The following is a 24,131-nucleotide window of genomic DNA, read 5'->3' on the forward strand; positions in this document are numbered from 1 at the left end:
CTTGAACATGTGACCTTGGCTCTTAGACTCTTCATCCATAAAGTAAGCAGGTGGAACCAGATCTTTAAAATATTTCCTAGACTTTAGGTCCCAATCAATGGTGATCCATTTTAAGTTGCATGGTGTAGTGGCCAAAATCAACATAAACCCAAAAAGCATTATCTAAGTTACTGTATCTATCCATAAGTCAAGGCTAATGCCAAATACCTCTCCTCCATTTGAGGTCTCCTTGATTCTCAGGAAGCTCCTACTTTATGCACCTTATTTCTGTGCATGTGCTGAAAATTCACTTCATAGCTTACTCATTGCCTGTCCAGGGACTGCATCTAGCTCACCGTTCTGTCTTCAGAGCCTGCAGAAATGCCTACTCAGTGGCCTATGCCCACTCAAAGGCTTTCACCCACCCAGCATCACGCTCCTGGTATTTGCAGTAATCTATGCCATCCTACACCTTTGCTCTTCTAGGACAGTGTTTCTTAAAGAGTGGTCCGTGAGCGCTCCTGGAGTGTCATTCAAGATGGCGGAGTCCAAGGACCCAAGCTAGACTTGTTTTTTTAATTTCTGGGAGTGAGGTCACAGAAGCATTCTTTCAACAAGCCTGCTTGGTGATTTTAGGCATAATAGTTTGAAACTCAATGCTCTTTGAATGACTTCATCAGTGGTTATTTTTTAAGAAAAAAGTGTGTTTTATTAGGTTTTTTGTTTTGTTTTGTTTTGTTTAATCCAGGATACAAGAGAAAAGAATGGGCAGGGTGGGGAGAGGGTCTTTCAAAGCTCTGACCAGGAACTTGGTACCGCTGTTGCTGTCGACCTATTTTGGTCAAGGAGGAACTCCTGGAGAGAAGAGAAACCCTAGGGGGGGGGCGCGCCCGACGCCCCAGGAAACCGTCGAAAGCTCGCGAGTCAACCCTCGAGGCCATGGCCCTGGAGGCGACAGGCTGCGAGAAGCGAGGGCCCAGCCGTTCGCAGCAATCCAACTCCGGCCTTCACCACGCGGTTGAGCGCGGTTGCCCCAGGCAGCCTCTCCCTTCCCGTTACCATTGGCAACGGCAGCCAGCCCCCTAAAGCCAACGTGGCGCGAAGAGGTGGGACTTCCGTCTCTGGAAGCCAATACGCGCGCGGAGGCCGGCTGGTCACGAATCACTTCCTGTCGCGTGATCTTAAGAGCCAGTAAGAGTGCAGAACTCCAAGGTAACCTGCCTTCGTTTCCATTAGCAACCGGAGGCCTTCAAAGAACCCCTCGGCGCTCCCCCTCCACGGAGGTCCGACCATCCTCGGCCATCCCGCGGTTAGCCAGGCGTTTAGGAGACTCCGCCTGGCCTCTCCCGCTCCTGAGGCCCCTAACTCCCGCCCCACGCCATGGTGAGTAGTCGGCCCGCAGGCGCCGCGCCGGAACGCGAACAGAGGCCTGGCCGGAGACGCGGGGCGGGGCCCCGGAGTGATGGCGTAGTCGTAAGCGGCTTTGAGTCCGGCTCCTAGGCCGCGCGCCGGACGCGGGGCTCCGTTAGCCTCGGCCGGAGCCCTTCTGGGATCGTCCTAGGTGAAGAAGCCCTCTCCTAGCGGTGTCGCGTGCGTCCTCGCCCCTGGCTAGTTGACACCTCGCAGTGGGCGGTGAAGAGAGCTGGCGGCCCCGCTGCTAGCGGAAGGCGAAGGGTGGGATGCTCATTCGCTTCCAAACTAACGTTTTTACACACACACGCACACTCACGCCACATGTACACCTGTGGCAGTATAAAGAATTATGTGTTAACGACCCGAGAAAGGAGAGCGTGATTGAATCTAGCTTTCGGATGTGAGAGCGACTTTGAGTCCAAGCCCCCAAGGGAGTCCAAGAGATCTTGGGTGATATTTCTTTTTTGTTTTGACCTGTTGAAAAGACGCTCTTTTTTCTTGTATGCTAAAACGGTACTTAGAACACTGCACAATACTGAAGTGTTCAGAAAATGGGATGGAACCAGCGTCAGGGGCCCCACCGAAATGGGACACGGAAATATCTCAGCAGCCAGAAGGCCTGTTTAGCCCACACTCTGATCCAAGCACTCTTGCAGCTGAGAGCAAAACAGAGCACGCCCTACCCCTCTTTTTGTATTTTCCTGAAGTGAGAAGTGGGGAGGCAGAGAGACAGACTCCTGCATGCACCCGACCGGGATCCACCCGGCATGCCCACCAGGGGGCGATGCTCTGTTGCAACCAGAGCCATTCTAGCGCCTGAGGTGGAGACATGGAGCCATCCTCAGCGCCCGGGCCAACTTTGCTCCCATGGAACCTTGGCTGCAGGAGGGGAAGAGAGACATAGAAAGGAGAGGGGGGAGGCCCTGGCCGGTTGGCTCAGCGGTAGAGCGTCTGCCTGGCGTGTGGGGGACCCGGGTTCGATTCCCGGCCAGGGCACATAGGAGAGGCGCCCATTTGCTTCTCCACCCCCCCCCCTTCCTCTCTGTCTCTCTCTTCCCCTCCCGCAGCCAAGGTTCCATTGGAGCAAAGATGGCCCGGGCGCTGGGGATGGCTCCTTGGCCTCTGCCCCAGGCGCTAGAGTGGCTCTGGTCTCGGCAGAGCGACGCCCCGGAGGGACAGAGCATCGCCCCCTGGTGGGCAGAGCGTTGCCCACGTGCCGGGTGGATCCCGGTCGGGCGCATGCGGGAGTCTGTCTGACTGTCTCTTCCCGTTTCCAGCTTCAAAAAAAAAGAAAGAAAGAAAGAAAGGAGGGGGGGAACGGTAGCGAAGCAGATGAACACCTCTCCTATGCACCCTAGCCAAGAATCGAACCTAGGACTTCCACACGCTGGGCCGACACTCTACTGCTGAGCCAACTGGCCAGGGCCTCCTTAACCCTCTTGAGCTTAGAATCGGTCCCTCTCATACTCTTGATTTCCCTAAAATATCAAGAACCAGTTGAAAAAAACAATGATGGTGATGTCACACACACAAAAATTGACATCTGCTTCCATTCTGTTTTCTGTGATTCCTTTCAATTTGCATAACAACAGGCTTCTAGTCAGGCTCAGATTTTTCATTAGTAAATAGCAGATAATTAAAGTAGGGCTGTTAAAATGGTAAATGAGCTAATGCATATGAAATAAATAGCAAAGTACTTGTTAAACTATTAAGCATTCAATATATGATAGCTTATCTTAGATGTGCTCATTTTTATTATTACATTTTCTTATACTTCTCATAGTAAACTTGTGTATGGATGTTTTGAGAATAGTGAAGAACAGGGAATCACTTCTGGTGCCCACATCTCCCTTCCCCTAACTTTCTGGCACAATTTCAAGACACTAGCTTGGCAGGTCTCTGGTAGGATTCTTGCTATGTGCTTTTAGCTTTTTATTATTATTTTAATAAAATATCTCTGCAACAAAATTTAAACATTCTGGTTTCCCTATTTGGATATTGCCATTATTTCTAAATATTTGAAAGCCGATCATTACATCTACCTTATTTAACAGATGGCAAAACTGGTGTCAATGAGGTTCAGTGACTTAGTAACAAAGAGTTGCATAGCTAGACGTAAACTTGGTTTTTAGTCCAGTGGTTTTGTCTGCCCGCACCACACATCAGCCTGTGCCTTTTCCTCTAATGATGTGACTTGTGTGCATGTAGGGCACCTGTGTGCATATGGGGAAGCAGATGTTTCCGAAAGCCACTTCCTGGGCTGATGCCGTTTCTCTCTGATCTCAGCTGCCATCTACTCCCTTCCTTCACGCCCATCCATTTTGAAGGACCTTTTCTGTCTTTTGTCCTAAAGTTCATCCTTCTCAGTTTGAGTAATTGTTTTCTTCTTAGTCTTAAGGCAGTCAGCTCTTCTTTATAGGAGAGAAAATAATTAACAGGTATGAGTTGGCCACTTAATCTACACAAGGCACGATACTAGGAGTTGTGTGGTGTAAGAAATGATTCATGCCCTCACAAGCTTACAGTCTAGTTGGAGGAGCAATACCAGGAAAAGTAAAAAAAGAGCTAATACTATCAGTCTGTGGTGCCAAGGGGCAGAGATGGTATGTGCTAGTGTTTGGAAGAAGGCGTGAGTAGGGTTCCTGAGAATGGATCGGGAAGCTTCACAGAGTAGATAAAGCAGGTTTGGCCCTGAGGAAAGGCTAGGAATTCTATGATGTGCTGGAGCACGCTGTACTGGCTGGTGAGAGCCTGTTCTGTACGTTTTCTTACCTCTGCATTGAGTGACATTACTGGTAGCTTGACATCAGCCATGGGGGGAGTATTGACACCATGGAAATCAGCCAGGGCTACAAGTCAAAGTTTGAGATTTCACTGCCGCCTCCACCCCACCCTAGAAAGCCTGCTGTTAAACAGTTACCAGCATACCATTGGGTAGCACTCAGATTCTTAAACAGGAATGGGGAGGTACTTTTAGTTAAGGATCAGCCAACAGTGAAAACAGAAGCAGGAAGTGTGAGCTCAAGCCTCAGGGCTCATGAACAGACTAGTCTTACTAAAGTAGAGTGTTCTTACAGAGAATTCTGCGAAACAAAGTTTGAAGGGCTTGTGAGAGTCGATTTAATACTATAAACAATGAAGAATGATTGAGAATTAGTGTTTATGGATTTTTTTTTTAGCAAGTATGATAATTGCTTTGACATTTCCAAATTGCAGGATGTTCTTTTCCAAACTGATATGATTATAAAAGGTAATGTTCTCCTTGCGCAGTCGTTCCAGTGGGTTCACTCCTCCGTTTTGGAACCCCGTGGCGCTCCCTCGTCCTGAGCTGCTGGAAATTCCCTGTCGGCTACTTTGTAGCAGCTTGAAGTCCTCATCGCCCTTCCGATTCTCACCAGGGGGGAAAAATGGTTGAAGCTGATCGCCCAGGAAAGCTCTTCATTGGTGGCCTCAATACAGAAACAAATGAGAAAGCCCTTGAAGCAGTATTTGGTAAATATGGACGAATAGTGGAAGTACTCTTGATGAAAGATCGTGAAACCAACAAATCGAGAGGATTTGCTTTTGTCACCTTTGAAAGCCCAGCAGATGCTAAGGATGCAGCGAGAGATATGAATGGAAAGTCCTTAGATGGAAAAGCTATAAAGGTAGAACAAGCCAATAAACCATCATTTGAAATTGGTAGACGTGGACCACCTCCAAGAAGCAGAGGCCCTCCAAGAGGACTTAGAGGCGGCAGAGGAGGAAGTGGGGGCACCAGGGGGCCTCCCTCACGTGGAGGGTACATAGATGATGGTGGCTATTCCATGGATTTTAACATGAGTTCTTCCAGGGGACCACTTCCAGTAAAAAGAGGACCGCCACCAAGAAGTGGGGGTCCTCCTCCTAAAAGATCTGTTCCTTCAGGACCAGTTCGCAGCAGCAGTGGGATGGGAGGAAGAGCTCCTGTATCACGTGGAAGAGATAGCTATGGAGGTCCACCTCGAAGGGAACCTCTGCCATCTCGTAGAGATGTTTATTTGTCCCCAAGAGATGATGGGTATTCTGCTAAAGACAGCTATTCAAGCAGAGATTACCCAAGTTCTCGTGATACAAGAGATTATGCACCACCACCAAGAGATTATACTTACCGTGATTATGGTCATTCCAGTTCACGTGATGACTATCCATCAAGAGGCTATAGTGATAGAGATGGCTATGGTCGTGATCGTGACTATTCAGATCATCCAAGTGGTGGTTCCTACAGGGATGCATATGACAGTTATGGTAACTCACGTAGTGCTCCACCCACACGAGGGCCCCCGCCATCTTATGGTGGAAGCAGTCGCTATGATGATTACAGCAGCTCACGTGACGGATATGGTGGAAGTCGAGATAGTTACTCAAGCAGCCGAAGTGATCTCTACTCAAGTGGTCGTGATCGGGTTGGCAGACAAGAAAGAGGGCTTCCCCCTTCTATGGAAAGGGGGTACCCTCCTCCACGTGATTCCTACAGCAGTTCAAGCCGCGGAGCACCAAGGGGTGGTGGCCGTGGAGGAAGCCGATCTGATAGAGGGGGAGGCAGAAGCAGATATTAAAAACAAAACTTTGGACCCAAATCCCTGTTCAAAGAAACAAACAAAAAGTGGAACCTATTCTGTCATAACTACCCAAGGACTACTAAAAAGAAAAAATTGTGTTACCTTTTTTAAATTTCCTGTTAAGTTCCCTTTCCATAATTTTTATGTTCTTGTGAGGGGAAAACGTAAATCATGTTTAATCTCATGACATTGCTTTCAACAAGCAAATGTTAAGTGTGGTAAGGATTGATGTGTCTAGTGTTGTAATTTTCCAAGTAGAATTAAGTGAAGGCCACTTCCTAATTTTTTTCCCAGTAAACGAGGCAAGAAATTCTAAGATATACGAACTTCTAACCATCTAAAATGGAGAGATGAATCCCTCTGCCTATATAAACAAGCTATCTAGTAGAGGGTGGTTGGGGTATGCTACTCTTAGGATATCATACTGTCTTCAAACTGAAATCTCAAATGTTCCCAGTATGAAAAACCTGAGATCAAATGCCTATGTAAAGAAAGTACTGTTCACCCAGTAAACCCAAACCAAATGGATAGTGCTGGCCATATTTTGCCTTTCTGACATTTCCTTTGGAATCTATAAGAACCTCTCCTTTCTCCCTCCCCCAATAAGACCATTTAAGTGTGTGTTAAGCAACTACAGAATACTAAATAAAAAGTTTGGCCAAAACCAAAAAAAAAAAAAAAAAAAAAAGATAATGTTGTTTCTAATGTAGGTGTTCAATTTTTGTTTTTTTCTGATGCCTAGTGGAAATCTGTCTTTTGAAGGTGCACATGCAACTATAATGTGTATGTGTTGTTTTATTTATTTAAAGTCTGTCATATTCCAAAGAGGATTTGAAACAGCAGAGTTGAGTGTGGGCTCTGGAGTTAGGTTGCCTGGTTCAGATCCTGCTCTACTGCTTACTTACCATTTCAGTACTTGGGAGAAATTTCTTCTCTGAACCTCTGTTTTCTGTCTGTGAAGTGACAATGGTGTCATCTTCGTCATCAGGTTGTATTGAGGATGAACTGAGATCACGCCTGGCACAGGGTAATCCTGACTGACCTCTGGCTGTTTCATCAGTAATACTGTTACTGCTGATGTTCCACATCTGTTCAGGGAGTTGGCTTTCATCAGTGTAAACCAAGCCATAAGAAAATTCTTTCTTCTTTCTATTCACATTGTCTAGCTCCCTGGTCGGCAAACTGCGGCTTGCAAGCCACATGTGGCTCTTCCACAAAACACCACATGCGGGCGCTACCTTGATAAGGAATGTACCTACCTATATAGTTTAAGTTTAAAAAATTTGGCTCTCAAAAAGAAATTTCAATCCTTGTACTGCTGATATTTGGCTCTGTTGACTAATGAGTTTGCCGACCACTGGTCTAGTTCTAGGCAAGGGTCCCCAAACTATGGCCTGCGGGCCGCATGCGGCCCCCTGAGGCCATTTATCCAGCCCCCCCGCCGCACACCCGGAAGGGGCACCTCTTTCATTGGTGGTCAGTGAGAGGAGCATAGTTCCCATTGAAATACTGGTCAGTTTGTTGATTTAAATTTACTTGTTCTCTATTTTAAATATTGTATTCGTTCCCATTTTGTTTTTTTACTTTAAAATAAGATATGTGTAGTGTGCACAGGGATTTGTTCATAGTTTTTTTATAGTCCGGCCCTCCAACGGTCTAAGGGACAGTGAACTGGCCCCCTGTGTAAAAAGTTTGGGGACCCCTGCTCTAAGGCAACCTCTTAATTACCAGTGTAATGAAATAGAGTCATGAATTTTTTTTTTTTTTTTTGTATTTCTTCTGAAGCTGGAAACGGGGAGAGACAGTCAGACAGACTCCCGCATGCGCCCGACCGGGATCCACCCGGCACGCCCACCTGGGGCTATGCTCTGCCCACCAGGGGTGATGCTCTGCCCACCAGGGGGTGATGCTCTGCCCCTCCGGGGCGTCGCTCTGCCACGACCAGAGCCACTCCAGCGCCTGGGGGAGAGGCCAAGGAGCCATCCCCAGCGCCCGGGCCATCTTTGCTCCAATGGAGCCTTGGCTGCGGGAGGGGAAAAGAGAGACAGAGAGGAAGGAGGGGGGGTGGAGAAGCAAATGGGCGCTTCTCCTATGTGCCCTGGCCGGGAATCGAACCCGGGTCCCCCGCACGCCAGGCCGACGCTCTACCGCCAAGCCAACCGGCCAGGGCTAGAGTCATGAATTTTAAGGTAAGTACATGCCTCAAATGTGTTGGTTTACACTGGTCGTAATACCTCAACTGGTTGCTCTGAAACAGCGTACTAAATAAAGAACCATTAGAGAGCATCATGATATCTTGGGTAGTTCCGAAATTCATAAGCTTAAACATCTCAGATTGTAGAACTATTAAAAAGAATGTGGGGAGAAAAAGATTTGGTGGAACTGTTCATCCTGCAGTTGGGGACACACATCTTTGGGTCAGCGCTTAGACTTGAGAGTCATAGGCATATGCGTAACCTTGAAACCTTGAGATAGGCTGTGTCATCAGGGAGAGGATATAGAATGAGAAGAGTAAGGGTGGGAGGGCAGGACCCTGGGAATACAGATATTTAAGAGACAAGCCCAGGAAGAACCTACAAATGAGATCAAGGACAGGTGTTCGCAGCCAAGGAGAGGAGCAGGCCAGCCGAGGAAGGTGTCAGCCCTGTAGTTGGATTTGTAATGAAGAAGTGGCTGGTGAGCTTTACAGAAGCACTGTGAGGAGCATGTGTGTGTAAGGACCAATGATAGGATGGGGACAGCAGGAGTGGGAGGCAAGTAGGGAAAGCTCAGAGTTTGGGTTATTAGCATGAATGAGGTTTATATGCATAGTCCTCCCTGTAGTCTCAAGGGGAGAAGAAACCAACAGTATTGAGAGAGGGAACAGTTGGTTAAATCAAGTCCCCCCTCAGGAGTTTGAAAGGGAAGTGATTAAGGCTCGTGAAGAAGTGACCTTCAAAGGATGAATCCCCTTTAAGGTCATAGTTGTCAAGCTGTCACCTGGTTTAAAATCAAGGCCAATTAATGGCTATGTCAAAACTGAACCTGTTTTTCAGAGCTGTGTTGGGAGGTAGGGTTGATTGCTGTAAAAGTGAACCACACGGCTGGTTCTGAGAGCACAGAGGTTTGTGTCTGTCTCACCGAGCAGCCATCTCTGCTCCTCTCAGTTAGGTGAGGGGTCAGTGTTGCTCTGCGGAGCCATTCAGAGACAGGGTCCCTTTCATCTTGCTGCTCCTCGACCCCAGGGCAGGTTGCTGTCTGTGTGGTTCGGTCTAGTCACCACCTCCTCCAAGTGTCAGAAAAGTGGGGTGTGGCAGAGGCCCCCCTCCTGTAAGGCCAGGCTTTGGCAATAGTCCTCATCTCTTCCGCTGACGTTCGTTGCTGAGAAGCAGTCATGTGACCACACCTGACTGCAAGGAGGGCTGGGAGTGCCCCCTGGTCGGGCAGCCATGTGCCTGGGCAGAAAGGAGGAACAGACTTGAGTGGATGTTTAGCCATCTTCCCACAGGATACCCTGCGTTTCCATTGTTGGTTCCTTTATTACAGTTCAAAGCTAACAAATGACTTCTCTCTCTTGCAGGCAGAGCTGGGCCTAAATGAGCATCATCAAAATGAAGTTATTAATTATATGCGTTTTGCTCGTTCTAAAAGAGCCTTGAGACTCAAAACTGTAGATTCCTGCTTCCAAGACCTCCGGGAAAGCAGGTGTGAGAAGACTGAGGAGACCCAGTGGGAGCAGTGGTCGTTGCTGGTGGCCAGCGTGGGGGTGCCGGAGCGGGCCATACAGACCTTTGCCGGCATTATTGAGATCAGTTATCCACTGAGCCCCTGCACAGCCTCGTGGGTGTGGGAAACTCAGGTTGTGCTGGGAGCATCTGTTATCAAACATGCACGGATGATAAGGGGTTGTAGAGTTTCAGAAGGGCAGTCAGGAAATTGTGAAGTGTTTGTGGGTTAAAGATTGACTTGTTTTTAAAATTCCAGAACTTTATATAATTACTTGAGTTATTAATTAAGAGATTAGAACCTTAAGATATCTAAGTAGCAAGAAAACCCACACAGTTCATATTGAAAAATTAAGAGCAGGGCAAACAGCAGGAAACCAAGCTTGCTGACCAGTACCAAAAATGTTAGTTAATTTTATAGCAAGAGATGATAATTAGTGTGGTTGGACCAATAATGGAAGAGAATTAAAGGCCACAGAAAGTTTTTGTTGAATCTGGAGAATAATAGGGACACCAAAGAAAAAGACTGAGTAATAGAGAGACATCAGATTGCTTTGGACTGAGGCTGTGACACTCTTAAATGTTAGGTGAGAGGTGAATGAGAGAGGCCTCCAAGGGGGCTGCCGCTGTTGTAAAGCCCTGACCTTCCCGGGGAAGCAGAGACCTTCGGATGCAGACCTTATCTGTGCCATTCATTAATCTAATCTGGTCGCCTGGCTTCCTAAGCCCCAGCGGACATACACAGCACTTTAACTGGCCAGGGAAGGGTCTTCACTGCCTACTTTGTGCGCCTCAACTGCTGTTCCTAGGAATGAACTCAGGTTGCCAAAGAGCCAAGTTTTTAAAGCAGATATAGTATGTTCTACTAAAGAACATAGAAAGATTGTTAATGCATTTAGTAAGGACTCCCATCAGAAACAGTCCAAGTTTTGGGTTTTTTAGAGTGTTTAAATTCTGCTGGCTCAATGAAACATTAAAGAATGGTAAATCAGACAAGGTTACCGTATTTCCCCATGTATAAGATGCACCATAATTTTGGGGCCTGCAATTTGAAAAACAATGTATTACATAAAGTTATTGAACTCAAGTTTTATTCATCATAAAATTTATACAGCTCCTCAAGCGGGAACGGCAGGTAGAAAAATCTACAACCACTGTGTAAGACACACCCAGTTTGTAGAGCCCCTGAAGCAGTGCGTCTTATACATGGGGAATGCAGTGACTAACGGGACAAGCCTCTGGGGCGCCCCCTCTGGTAGGTCCTTTGGAAGTGAGGAAGGGGTAGACCTGGGCTGGGGTGTTACTCTTTACGTGAGCAGCCTCCTCTGAAGAATGAGCCACAACTTCATGGTTTAAATAGACATCAGAGTTCAATTCTGCTTAAATTAGTTTCACTCTGCTTTATTAATAAAGAAGCTAGTTCCCCAGAGAGATTGTCACGGTAACCCCGTCATCCCCCAGATGTCACAGTGTGGGCTTCTTAGTTTTATTTTGTGAATGGGTTTTGTTGTTTATTGGAAGTCCCGGATGGTTGTATTTCAGGCTGGTGGAGGAGACGTTTACCGCTGACGAAGTCTCGGAGGTTCTGAGTGGGCTGCAGGCTGTGGTCCACAGCGAGGTGGAGTCTGAGCTCATCCACACGGCGCACACCAACGTGCTCCTTCTGCGGCAGCTGTTCTCGCAGGCCGAGAAGTGGTACCTCAAGCTACAAACCGATATCTCGGAGCTTGAAAACAGGTGATAAAGTTTGTGCCTGAAATGGTGACAGTAGCAGCCCAAGCACGTTCTTTAAAAAGCTAGCCAGTGTCTTTGCTGCTGCTTTTCTCAGGGCTGGTGCGTGAGAAAATCGGGTGGGCGGTCACAAAGCACGGTTCCCAGTGACCTCTCGGGGCCCTTTCCGAACAGAACTCTCTGATTCTGCTGCCTCTGGGTGTTAGAGGTGCTGGAGAGTTATGACAGCGCTCTTCAGCTATTACTAATTATTCCTTACAGTGTCTTTGTTAGCCTGATCAGTATTACAGTGAGTCTAGAAATAGGTCAACAAGATATAAAGATTATGAAACATTTGAAAAAGTAATTCAAATATCATCACTTCAGACTAGTGAAATTGGAAGTTTATTTTTAAATAATTATATTTTAAATTATATATTTATCTTTAAAATAGGAAATATAAAAAATGTTTTATAACCCAAACAATATCAAAGAGCTCATTAAGAAAAATACGGCAAAATTGAAACTAAGAAAAGTCATGCCAGAAACCAGGGAAGACTGCCCTCTATGCCGGGAGCTCTGACCTAGGCAGCCTTGCAGCACGGGGGCCCACGGGGAGTGTCGGCGGAGGCAGGGAAAGCCCGCGGGAGGGGATGGGGGCCCTGAACTGCACCAGCAGTCAGTCTGTCCCCCTTGAGAACACCGAGAAACTGCCTGTGGAGAAGCGCAGAGAGCAGTCCTGCCGTGCCCGCCACAGGCTGCCGTGGGTCGCACACCCTGACCATTGAGAGCCAGTCATCAGGCAGGTCACCCAGCCATCTGTCTTTCTGGTGACTGGCTCATACTTTTTCCTTAGATGTCACAAATTACTGAAATTCTATTTTTGTGAGGCTACTCCATTAAAATCAGTTTGTCTTTCTTGAAGCTCTACTAGCTAACAATGTATATTAGTGGACTGCAAATCTCAGACCTGTATGGCTTCCCGGGTAGTTCTAGCTATTATATTGTACACTCGGTCGTGGGCAGTACTGAGTGCTGTGAAGATTCCAGGTGAGGCCGTGTGTTTGGGACCTCGACCACCGGTGACTGAAGACTGTCTTACGTGGTGAATGGTCATCTCTCTCTGTCCTCTCTGGCCTGTAATAGATTGGTACGAGTGTTTTTATTCTGTGTGATTTTATTTTAAGTGTGTTTTAAATTAATATTTTCATATTTGCTTTTATCTTCAAGAGAATTATTAGAACAAGTCATAGAATTTGAAAAAGCAGAATTTACATCTTCTAATAAAAAGGTAATTTTTGGTCATTTTTAAAGTTGTATCTTAATAGCCAGTGTTTAAAATCTCTAAGTTACTCAGAGTGTTCAGAAGTTAAAATGAGAACACACTCAAAAGCATTCAGTTTTAGAATAGAATTGAAAAATTGCCTCTCAGATTTTCAGGCAAAGGAGAAAAGCTTTGTATAACTATGAAAAACGATTTTGTCCACTATCACACATACACTCTCTCTCTCCCCCTCTTCTTTCCCCCTCCCCCCTTCCCCCGCCCCGCCATCCCTCTGACTCCAGCCATATAAACTCCTTTCCAGCGATGCAGAGCCTGGGGACTGGGGTCAGCCACACCTGGTGTACATCCTGGCTCTGTCACTGCCGAGCTGCGTGACCTCGAGCAGGTCACCTGATGGCTGAGCCTGCTTTTCCTCATCTGTCATGTGGAGACGTACTAATAGTTAGCTCCTCTCTGTGTGATCATTCTCATTTCTCACAATGACCATTTAACAGCGCCCATAATCCCTCCCTGGTGCCGGATAGTACAGCACTGCTCAGACGACCCTGTGGCATACACATACAAAACCCTTCCTCACTTACTCCTCTGGGACCCTGGGGGGGGGGGGATGGCCTCTTTTGTTATTTGTACATATAGATAAACTGCCAGAATATTTGTGCCAAGTTAGTATTCATCTGTAGTGTAGTTTCCTAATTCCTCATCAATATGATGTTTTTCTCCGAGTCTGGGTTCACGCAGAAATATGTTTCCGCTCCCACAGGTTAAAATCCCGGTCCTGAGATGCTAGGATTATACCTGATCTGGCTTTGCGCGCCTTCTCTCCTTCCTGTCTCCCGCCTTTCCTGCCCTCTGTATTTTTTTAAAAGACATGGGGAGGATGCGTTTTGTTTTTGTCTCTGATTTGTATTGGGCAGTGGGTTGTAGCAGAGAGCCAGACCAACGAGAATGCCCTCACCTGTGCAGGTGAGTTCCCAGTGGACATGGACACATGGTGTCTCCACTGAGAAAGTGCTAGTGTTCGATGACTGCACATCGTTATTCTGTGGTGGTCTCACTCTGGTTTCTGCATTTCGTTTCAGCCCATCCTAGATGCCATAAAGCCAAAGCTTGCCCCAGTTAACGAAGGCGGCACCACGGAACTCCTGAACAAGGTGACATCACCATGGTTGAGAAATGGGCCCTCTACTCTGTCCTCTGTCCCCGCACAGCTGCAGCGTGCTGACACTGAGGAGAAGTGGTTTGGCCTGTGGTCCCCTGAGGCCGATGAGTCCCTGTAGTCCTTTTACTTAGTGGTATCCGGCAGGCCAGAAGATGGCAGGCTTACCCTCCAGAAATCTGAAGCAGCTCTTTTTTTAAAAGTTTTTCTTCAATTACAGTTCACATTCGGTATCATTTTATATTAGTTTCAGGTGTCCAGCAGAGTGGTTAGGCATTTCTGTAACTTACAGAGTGACCCCGGTCATGTTTGTGCCCCGTGGCATCCTGTGCCCCTGCCCCAGTGTTTGTGCCCCGTGGCGTCCTGTGCCCCTGCCCCAGTGTTTGTGCCTCGTGGCGTCCTGTGCCTCTGCCCCAGTGTTTGTGCCCCGTGGCGTCCTGTGCCGCTGCCCCAGTGTTAGTGTCCCTTGGTGTCCTGTGCCGCTGCCCCAGTGTTTGTGCCCCGTGGCGTCCTGTGCCCCTGCCCCAGTGTTTGTGCCCCGTGGCATCCTGTGCCGCTGCCCCAGTGTTAGTGCCCCTTGGCGTCCTGTGCCGCTGCCCCAGTGTTTGTGCCTCATGGCGTCCTGTGCCCCTGCCCCAGTGTTTGTGCCCCTTGGCGTCCTATGCCGCTGCCCCAGTGTTTGTGCCCCTTGGCGTCCTGTGCCGCTGCCCCAGTGTTTGTGCCTCGTGGCGTCCTGTGCCGCTGCCCCAGTGTTTGTGCCCCTTGGCGTCCTGTGCCGCTGCCCCAGTGTTTGTGCCTCGTGGCGTCCTGTGCCCCTGCCCCAGTGTTTGTGCCTCGTGGCGTCCTGTGCCGCTGCCCCAGTGTTTGTGCCCCGTGGCGTCCTGTGCCACTGCCCCAGTGTTAGTGCCCCTTGGCGTCCTGTGCCGCTGCCCCAGTGTTTGTGCCTCGTGGCGTCCTGTGCCCCTGCCCCAGTGTTTGTGCCCCTTGGCATCCTGTGCCGCTGCCCCAGTGTTAGTGCCCCTTGGTGTCCTGTGCCGCTGCCCCAGTGTTTGTGCCTCGTGGCGTCCTGTGCCCCTGCCCCAGTGTTAGTGCCCCGTGGCGTCCTGTGCCGCTGCCCCAATGTTAGTGCCCCGTGGCGTCCTGTGCTGCTGCCCCAATGTTACCCAGCGTGTTCCCACGCTGTGCTTTCCTCCCTGTCGCAGCAGCTCCGAGCGCGTCTTCGTGGTGAGTGAAGAGCATGGAATTTTGGACATTTCTTAATGGGCAGTTGAGGTTTATAATCTGTGGTGATGGAATTTTATTAAGAGGTTTATAAATATTCGTTACCAGTACACAAATATTTTCCATGACTCTTATATTGTCAACATTATGCTAGATCTCGTTTGATGAAAAGCGGTATGATACCTGGCCTTTTGCCCTCAAAAACCTTAACCTGCTCTCCTTGCGAAGGGCGAGCTGGTCTCTGGAAACGGAAACACTGGTGTGTTGCCGCAGGTGCGGCGGGGTGGCAGGGAAGGCACGGTTCTGAGTGGAGGAGTGGTTGTCTGTGTGGAGGAGTGGTTGTCTGTGTGGAGGAGTGGTTGTCTGTGTGGAGGAGTGGTTGCCTGTGTGGAGGAGTGGTTGTCTGTGTGGAGGAGTGGTTGTCTGTGGAGGAGTGGTTGTCTGTGTGGAGGAGTGGTTGTCTGTGTGGAGGAGTGGTTGTCTGTGGAGGAGTGGTTGTCTGTGTGGAGGAGTGGTTGCCTGTGGAGGAGTGGTTGTCTGTGTGGAGGAGTGGTTGTCTGTGTGGAGGAGTGGTTGTCTGTGTGGAGGAGTGGTTGTCTGTGTGGAGGAGTGGTTGCCTGTGGAGGAGTGGTTGTCTGTGTGGAGGAGTGGTTGCCTGTGTGGAGGAGTGGTTGCCTGTGTGGAGGAGTGGTTGTCTGTGTGGAGGAGTGGTTGTCTGTGGAGGAGTGGTTGTCTGTGTGGAGGAGTGGTTGTCTGTGTGGAGGAGTGGTTGTCTGTGGAGGAGTGGTTGTCTGTGTGGAGGAGTGGTTGCCTGTGGAGGAGTGGTTGTCTGTGTGGAGGAGTGGTTGTCTGTGTGGAGGAGTGGTTGTCTGTGTGGAGGAGTGGTTGTCTGTGTGGAGGAGTGGTTGCCTGTGGAGGAGTGGTTGTCTGTGTGGAGGAGTGGCTGTCTGTGTGGAGGAGTGGTTGTCTGTGTGGAGGAGTGGTTGTCTGTGGAGGAGTGGTTGTCTGTGTGGAGGAGTGGTTGTCTGTGTGGAGGAGTGGTTGTCTGTGTGGAGGAGTGGTTGTCTGTGGAGGAGTGGTTGTCTGTGTGGAGGAGTGGCTGTCTGTGTGGAGGAGTGGCTGTCTGTGTGGAGGAGTGGCTGTCTGTGTGGAGGAGTGGTTGTCTGTGTGGAGGAGTGGTTGTCTGTGTGGAGGAGTGGTTGTCTGTGTGGAGGAGTGGCTGTCTGTGTGGAGGAGTGGTTGTCTGTGTGGAGGAGTGGTTGTCTGTGTGGAGGAGTGGCTGTCTGTGTGGAGGAGTGGCTGTCTGTGTGGAGGAGTGGTTGTCTGTGTGGAGGAGTGGTTGTCTGTGTGGAGGAGTAGTTGAGGACAGGCTTTGGGTAAGGCAGTGCCCAAGCTGGGCTGCTGTCAGAAGGAAGGGAAGGGGCATGGCCGGCAGGGGGACAGAGCAGGTGGCAGTCAGAGGCAGGGAGAAGGCTGGGTGACAGACAGGGCAGTACCTGGACTGGGCCGATGTGTGTGCTGCAGTGTCGTAGGAAGGACTGGACTGACGGAGACAGAGCAGCATGCGAGCAAAGGCATGTGGCTTCAGCTCAGCCAGAGCTACTCGAGCCCAGGAGGGTACTGGGGTGGTGAAGACTGCGTTTCGGCACAGGCCGTGGTGTGCGTGCAGGCTGACACAGACCCAGCGGCTGCAGGACCAGCGAGGTGAGAGACGGCAGCAGACAGGGACTTTGGAGAAAGGTGAGCATAGAGGGCTGAAGGGAGTCTGAGTCTGGGAGAGAAGGAACTAGAAGTCTTAGAGCCCGAGGTAACTCACGGTGCCGAGGCGGGTGGGCTGGATACATCTGGGATGTTACCGGTAACCGGACATGCAGGTTTCTGATCTAGTAGGTAATTTAAATTTAATATGAAAGTGAAATCTTTAAATGAGATACTTGTACGTAATTTGGAGTTTTAAAAGTACTTTGGCTAAAATAATAAAACTTGAATTTACTCACAAAGGAAATTTTAAGACTTCAAGAAGAGAATGAGAAATTGAAGTCGAGACTGAAGACCCTTGAAATGCAGGTAACTGAGACACGCTGTAACCAGCTCTCTGAGAGTTCCTTGCAGACTCGGTGCTGACCGCGCCTTGTTTAACCCTGACCACAGGCTACGGAGGCGCTGGATGGGAAAGCACAGCTGGAGAGGGCTTTGCAAGATTTACAGCTGGACCAAGGAGATGAGAAGGTGAAGGAAGGCCTGGCCACCTCTTCCACATTTGCTAGACAGAGTTACACACTTCGTATCGGTCCAGTTACTGTCCCTCTGCCCCACCCCGCCACTCCCCTGCTGCTGTGCTGCACGGGGACACCCTTGTCCAGGAAAGGCCAGCAAAGAACCAGTCCCGTCCCTCTGTCCGTCCTGCAGGGCTGGGGGCAGATCACAACTCACATGTCCGGAGAGCTCATTGGCATAGAGAGATTCTTGAATATATTTTTAAAGTTTCTGCCTCTCACTTTGCCATTCCAATTACAGTGGGGGAAAAAGGAAATGAAGAAAGAGGTTTTAGTTCATTGTATTTGTTTTGTTTTGTTTTTTTGTTTGTTTGTTTTTTTCTGAAGTTGGAAACGGGGAGACAGACAGACTCCCGCATGCGCCCGATCAGGATCCACCCGGCATGCCCACCAGGGGACGATGCTCTGCCAATCTGGGGCGTTGCTCTGTTGCAACCAGAGCTATTCTAGCGCTTGAGGCAGAGGCCATAGAGCCATCCTCATTCCCCGGGCAAACTTTGCTCCAATGGAGCCTTGGCTGAGGGAGGGGAAGAGAGAGACAGGAAGGAGAGGGGGAGGGGTGGAGAAGCAAATGGGCGCTTCTCCTGTGTGCCCTGACCAGGAATTGAACCTGGGACTCCTGCACACCAGGCCGACGCTCTACCACTGAGCCAACTGGCCAGGGCCAGTTAATAAAACTCAGTATGTGAGTTTTATTTTATAAAACTTGCAACTCTATTTGCTTTGGGTGAGCATTAATTAGGCTTTCATAATATTTTATTATAAATGACTAGAGTCTATAAAATTGTTATATAAATGTATTAATTTTTTTTTTTTTTTTCATTTTTCTGAAGCTGGAAACAGGGAGAGGCAGTCAGACAGACTCCTGCATGCGCCCAACTGGGATCCACCCAGCACGCCCACCATGGGGCGACGCTCTGCCCACCAGGGGGCAATGCTCTGCCCATCCTGGGCGTCGCCATGTTGGGACCAGAGCCACTCTAGCACCTGAGGCAGAGGCCACAGAGCCATCCCCAGTGCCCGGGCCATCTTTGCTCCAATGGAGCCTTGGCAGCGGGAGAGGAAGAGAGAGACAGAGAGGAAAGCGCGGCGGAGGGGTGGAGAAGCAAATGGGCGCTTCTCCTGTGTGCCCTGGCCGGGAATCAAACTAGGGTCCTCCACACGCTAGGCCGACGCTCTACCGCTGAGCCAACCAGCCAGGGCTGTATTATTATTATTCCATGTGTATCATTTAAAGTTCTTCACCAGGTGTTTTTTTTTAACTTCAAAATAAAATCTGTTTGCCCTCCACGGGCCCTCCCAGCACCGAGACGCACAGCCCTGTCAGGTTCAGGATCTTGCCTCTCTCCTGTTCCCCTGTGGAATTCTAGCAGTTCGTGAATCGTGTTTTACATGTTTGGAGAGCCAGGACCCTGCACTCTGCCATGTGCGGGACACCGTGCGCTGAGGGCCGAGGGATCTGAGTGCCCCCAGGCTGGGGAGAGGCTGGTGGGCACTGCGACACGACGTCACCACCCTCCATCTCCTTGATGGTGAATCACCATCTAAAACAGTTGCTATTAGGATGTCAGCATGACCTATGCCCTTATGTGTGTTTTTCATAGCACTTTATAAAGGCCAAAGACTTGACTGACTTGGAAAACAGACTTGCCACTTTAAGGAGTGAGTTTCAGAAGGCACTTGACGAAGAGACAGAAAACCAGAAGTTACTGGAGGAGAGTCTGGCGTCAGCCAAGCACGACCAACTCAGGGTTCAGGAGCAGCTGAGCATGGCTGAAAAGGTCAGACTTGTCTGTAAACGCCCAGCTAGGTGATGAGCGCAGTGTAGAGAGCAGGTGCACTGAGGGCGCGGCGGAGAGCTGCGCGTTCACCTTTTCCTCAAAGCGTTAACCGTTATGTGTTCTAAAGATGTGTCATCTCTGAGCAGAGATTCTTCCATCTTTGGCACGAAAGTATCTGTGATAATAAAATCTCCACTCCTTCCTATAGGGTGGTGGAATATTTCACAGTGGCTGTCCTTCCTGCCTATCGCTCTTATGGCAGAGGGTGGGTGACTTTTTTTTTTTTTAAGAGAGGCAGATAGGAAGGGAGAGAGATGAGGAGCATTAGCTCGTAGTTTCGGCTTTTTAGTTGTTTGCTAATTGCTTCTCATATGTGCCTTGATGGGGCAGGGGGCTCCAGCCATGCCAGTGACCCCTTGCTCAAGCCAGCGACCTTTGGGCTCAAGCCAGTGACCATGGGGTCAGGTCAGGAATCCCACACTCAAGCCAGTGACCCAGCACTCAAGTTGGTAAGCTGTGCTCAGGCCAGCAACCTCAGGGTTTCAAACCTGGGTCCTCAGCATCCCAGCTTGACGCTCTGTCCACTATGCCACCACCAGTCAGGCAAAGGATGACTTTTTTTTTTTTAAGGATTCTATACCTTTTTCTTTTCTTTGAAGATTTTATTTTTAATGATTTTTATGGTGTGGGGAATAAGAAGTATCACTCATAGTTGCTTCACTTTAGTTGTTCATGATTGTTTGTCATATGTGCCTTGACCAGGCAAGCCCAGGGTTTCAAACTGGTGACCTCAGTGTTCCAGGTCGACATTCTATTCACTGTGCCACCGCAGGCAGGCGAGGCCCTTTTTCTTGATTTATATGGAATATAGATTGGAATGGGATCTTCACTTGAAAGATTAAACACTTAAGAATTTGAGGACAGAAACTTAATTTAAAAATTCTCCTAAAATACTGTCACTACTTTGGGATTTGGGGAAAGATCGTGCTTATTATACTTGAAATTTAGTTTACTGTTTCAAATAGATACCCATGTCTAGGGCACAGTCTGTCTGAGTTATTTGCTGACATTATATTTGCGAAAACATTACTATTTTATTGGCTTCTCATTTGAAAGAATTTTTTTAAGAATATTTTTAAAGTTTATATACTCTTAATTTTTATATGAGTATATTTTTTAAAGAAATTTAAAAATAAGCTAAATATTAGTAAAATTAAAGCAAAAATAGACATTTTTATGAGATTTTGTTACTGCTTACCTTAACTATGTCTTAGTAATGGGCTGATACTTTTCACTGTGCAGGAATTAGAGAAGAAATTCCAACAAACAGCAGCTTATCAAAACATGAAGGAGATTCTAACCAAGAAGAACGACCAAATCAAAGACCTGAGGAAAAGACTGGCAAAGTAAGCCAGCCCGTCCTGCCTCGGAGCTCGGAGCTGTCTCCCTGCTGGGCTGATTTCTGTTCTTCATTAAGTCTAAGCTGGGTCCAGGGAGCTCACGCCGGTGGGGAGCTGCTCCGCCATTTGGGGCAGAAGCCTGCATTTGAGGACGGCCGAGGAGCTTTAGCCGTGGCCTGGTCTGTAAGGCCTGCAGGGGCCTTTGGGCTCAGCTGGCCGTAGATGCACACACGGCTACAGCAGGCTCCTCCCCCAGGCAGTGCATTCAGGCAGCAGGATGTCGGGCGGGAAGCACGGGGCTACCTGCAGGGCAGCACTGGGCATCCTTTCTCCACAGCGTCCTTGCAGCATCCCAGACCTGGTCGTGTGGTGCACTCAGGTGATAATTTAGGTACAAGAAAATGAGATCCACACAGAGGGGTGTGCCGGAGCCAGCATGGGTGAGAAGCCCATGCCCACAGAAAACTAGGGTCTCTTGTCTGACCACATGGTCCCCAGCCAGGGACAGGTGCTGTTACGATAGCTCACCACGCAGGGGAAACGCCGTGGCTCCTACCACAGACTGACAGTTTGCTCACAGTCCTCCTGGTCCGGGTGGAATCTACTAATCAGGCGTTTCTGTCATCAGTGGTTTCGTCTGGAAACTCCACTGACATTTTACCTTTATCGGGGCACCAGGGGAACAGAGCTAGGAAACGAATCCAAAGTCAGGTTGGTTCTTTTAGACAGGGGCTGTTAACCCTGTACCCACATAGCCATCTCCGCTGGTGGTGTTGGTCTGACAATTTAGATCATTACTGAACTTCTACTCCCTGCCATGGATCCAACTGCCAGCTATAGAGACTCGGGTCGGAAGGTCTCTTAGCCGCTAACTGGTCCGTCCTCCCTGTGTCAGGGTCCCCTGAGTCACTGTCACAGTGCTGTGCGTGTCTCCCTTCTACCTTAGCAGTGATTTGAAGTGAAAAATGCAGTGTCTGGTTTAGCTACTGCCGATGTTTCAAGTTCACTCATTTGGTAACAGTGACGACAAAAGTTATCATGATGATATGCTCTTAATTTAATTTGTATCTCTTTCCAGATATGAACCGGAAAGTTAAAAACGGAGGAGACTTCATGTGGAAGCTGCCGTACCTCGAACGGCAAGCTGGTTCTAACCTTGGGCATGTGTTTTGAAGCAGTATGTTATATTCCCTCTCTTTATTTTTCCAATATTTAGGCTTTGCTTCTACTATTTAAAACTAGAGTCCCTGTGTTCAGTTGTGTAATTGAGAAGAGAAAAAAATCTGATTCTGGCTGGTTGCCCCAAACTCCTCTCTACCGAATGTTCCAGAGTTCAAATGCATAGAAAATTCTTTACAGTAGAGAAGAGGGTTTTCGAGTGGGAAGAAGAGTCTTACCTTTGGCATTAGTGTAATGAGGATACCTTTTTAATGTTAAAGCTAGCACTGTCCACACTTGTGCATTTCCCAGGGTAAATATAAAGTCATTAAAGATAGCTAATACAAATAAACCTTATTTTTTTAAATGAAACCTAATTCATTTTCTCTGATCATCAAAAACATATGAATTCACTGGAAATGTAAAAACATCTATATAGGCAACATTTTTACCAATTATAAGGAAAATTAACAGTGAACACGAGAATTTAACCACTTCGGTCTAGCTAAACGTTGTGTTTGTCAACAGACCTTCAGGCATTTTTTGCAGCATGACTTATCTTAAGAAAACTGATGGATTTTGCAGAAAAGGATAAACTGATCCTTAAAAAAAATTTTTTTTTAAAGAAGAGAAACAAAAGCTGACGGAGAAGTCAGGCACTTCCTGTCCGTCTGCGGCTGAGAAGGTATCTGGGCTCAGACACATGCGCAGTAGCCCCCTTCCTGCACTCCCGCTTTCCACGGGCTCAGTTACCTGCAGTCAGCCTTGGTTCGAAAATACTGAATAGGAAATTCCAGAAATGAACGATTCATACACCATCTTGCTCTGTTTGAAGCCCAGGGAGAAGGAAGACAGTGTGGAGAAACCTTCATTGCTAGGTAGAATTGCAGCTTGTTTTTGTGGTAGCAACTTTGAAATATTCTGGATAGTGCATTCCAGTTCAATAATTAATTCAAAAGTATTTCTGAAACCTTAAAACCTAACTATGCCCTGCATTCAGATAAAAAAAATAACATTCGTTGACATAAATCAACTTGCCAGTTTTTCACTTATAAGTACTTTTTATCCTCTGGTTTTGTCGGGTGTGTTTTAAGTCGTGCCCTTAGCAAAATACAGTTGTAAATTTTTACATTGGAATATTTTCCTAGTTTTAGGATTTATCTCGTGTAAGTACGAAAGAAAGCCTTTTTAGTCTATATGTTTTGAGATTCTAGGAGCAGCGTCTCAAGCCTTGATTGACCTCTGACATACTTGGCTGTGGGGACGACGTTGGTGGCTGTCGTAGTGCAGCTTTGGTTGAACTTAAAAATTCAAGACTCCTGCTAAATGTGACTGAGACCCTCCATTGACAGAAGTAGAATGTAAGGCTTTGTGTTATTAATTTCTGCTGTTCAACACTTAAATGTTTAAATTACATGCCGTTCTGAACACTACATTATATTACATTTTGAGTGTATATTAAATAAATGTTTATGATCATTTGCGTATGTCTTACCTAACTCTTCATAAGTCAAATATTTCTCTACACTGAATTCATACTGCTTACAAAAATTAGGGGATATTTCAAAATGAATATGAAGCAATTAAAAAAGCATTTGACTTTTTTTTATTAAACAAGAACATCAGAAAAGCAAACAAGTCAAAGAAAGTTGTTTGATTATGCAAATGAGATGCAAAACCATCTTTTATTTTATTGGTGAAATGCACTAGACAAAAGGCTGAGAGTACGGATGGAGTATCTGCACGTTTCCTGATCCTCTAATTTTTGTGAGCAGTGTATAATCTTAATTGGTAACGCTTTTTTTTTTTTTTTTTTTTACAGAGACGGGGGGGGGGGATGGATAGAGACAGACAGACACGGAGAGAGATGAGGAGCATCAATCATCAGTTTTTCATTGTGGCACTTTCGTTGTTCATTGATTGCTTTCTCATATGTGCCTTGACGGGGGGGGGGGGCTACAGCAGACCAAGTAACCTCTTGCTCAAGCCAGCGACCTTGGGTCCAAGCTGGTGAGCTTTCCTCAAACCAGATGAGCCCGCACTCAATCTGGCAACCTCAGGGTCTCGAACCTGGGTCCTCCGCATCCCAGTCCAATGCTCTATCCACTGCGCCACTGCCTGGTCAGGCAGTAAAGCTTTTGCTATTTATTATTTACATTCTGGTGAATTGGAAACAGTTTACAGGGATGTTTATATTTTTTAAATGTTTGCTGCTTTTAGATATATTGGATTGCAAACATTTGCCATTAATTTCCTTCTGTGTATAAATGCTTATATTCTGAAGCTTTGCCATTAGAAATTAAAGATATGATTACTCTCATGTAAGCAATTCTTTCGGAAACAAAAGCCATCTCAGCAATATTAATGTTTAAACAAAACAATTTACAACACTACGTAGAAAAAAAAGTTTTAGTATTTTACAGCTATTAAAACAAAATTGGAATTTGAAAATCCTCCATGATTTTTAC

General features: G+C 47.6%; 2 protein-coding genes across 3 annotated transcripts; both read left to right on the top strand.

Annotated features, from left to right (window-relative positions):
* The first annotated feature begins 1,221 nt into the window (after positions 1-1,221).
* LOC136314682 (RNA-binding motif protein, X chromosome-like) lies at positions 1,222-6,673 on the top strand. The gene is made up of 2 exons (XM_066245911.1): positions 1,222-1,362; positions 4,663-6,673. The coding sequence occupies exon 2, from the start codon at positions 4,800-4,802 to the stop codon at positions 5,967-5,969; it is 1,170 nt and encodes a 389-aa protein (XP_066102008.1). The 5' UTR covers positions 1,222-1,362; positions 4,663-4,799; the 3' UTR covers positions 5,970-6,673.
* LZTFL1 (leucine zipper transcription factor like 1) lies at positions 1,225-23,144 on the top strand. Of its 2 annotated transcripts, none has more exons than XM_066245914.1 (10): positions 1,225-1,362; positions 9,532-9,656; positions 11,219-11,413; positions 12,617-12,677; positions 13,751-13,822; positions 17,050-17,115; positions 17,200-17,277; positions 18,929-19,105; positions 20,408-20,511; positions 21,584-23,144. In XM_066245914.1, exons 1-10 carry the CDS (start codon positions 1,360-1,362, stop codon positions 21,600-21,602), a joined length of 900 nt encoding a protein of 299 aa, XP_066102011.1. In that variant the 5' UTR covers positions 1,225-1,359; the 3' UTR covers positions 21,603-23,144. The 2 variants fall into 2 exon arrangements, with proteins under 2 accessions (XP_066102011.1, XP_066102009.1); XM_066245912.1 differs by lacking the exon at positions 1,225-1,362 and adding an exon at positions 7,432-8,161.
* Positions 23,145-24,131: the final 987 nt, after the last annotated feature.

Source organism: Saccopteryx bilineata, chromosome 10 (genome assembly GCF_036850765.1).
Source record: "Saccopteryx bilineata isolate mSacBil1 chromosome 10, mSacBil1_pri_phased_curated, whole genome shotgun sequence".
In the NCBI taxonomy this organism is placed as follows: domain Eukaryota; kingdom Metazoa; phylum Chordata; class Mammalia; order Chiroptera; family Emballonuridae; genus Saccopteryx; species Saccopteryx bilineata.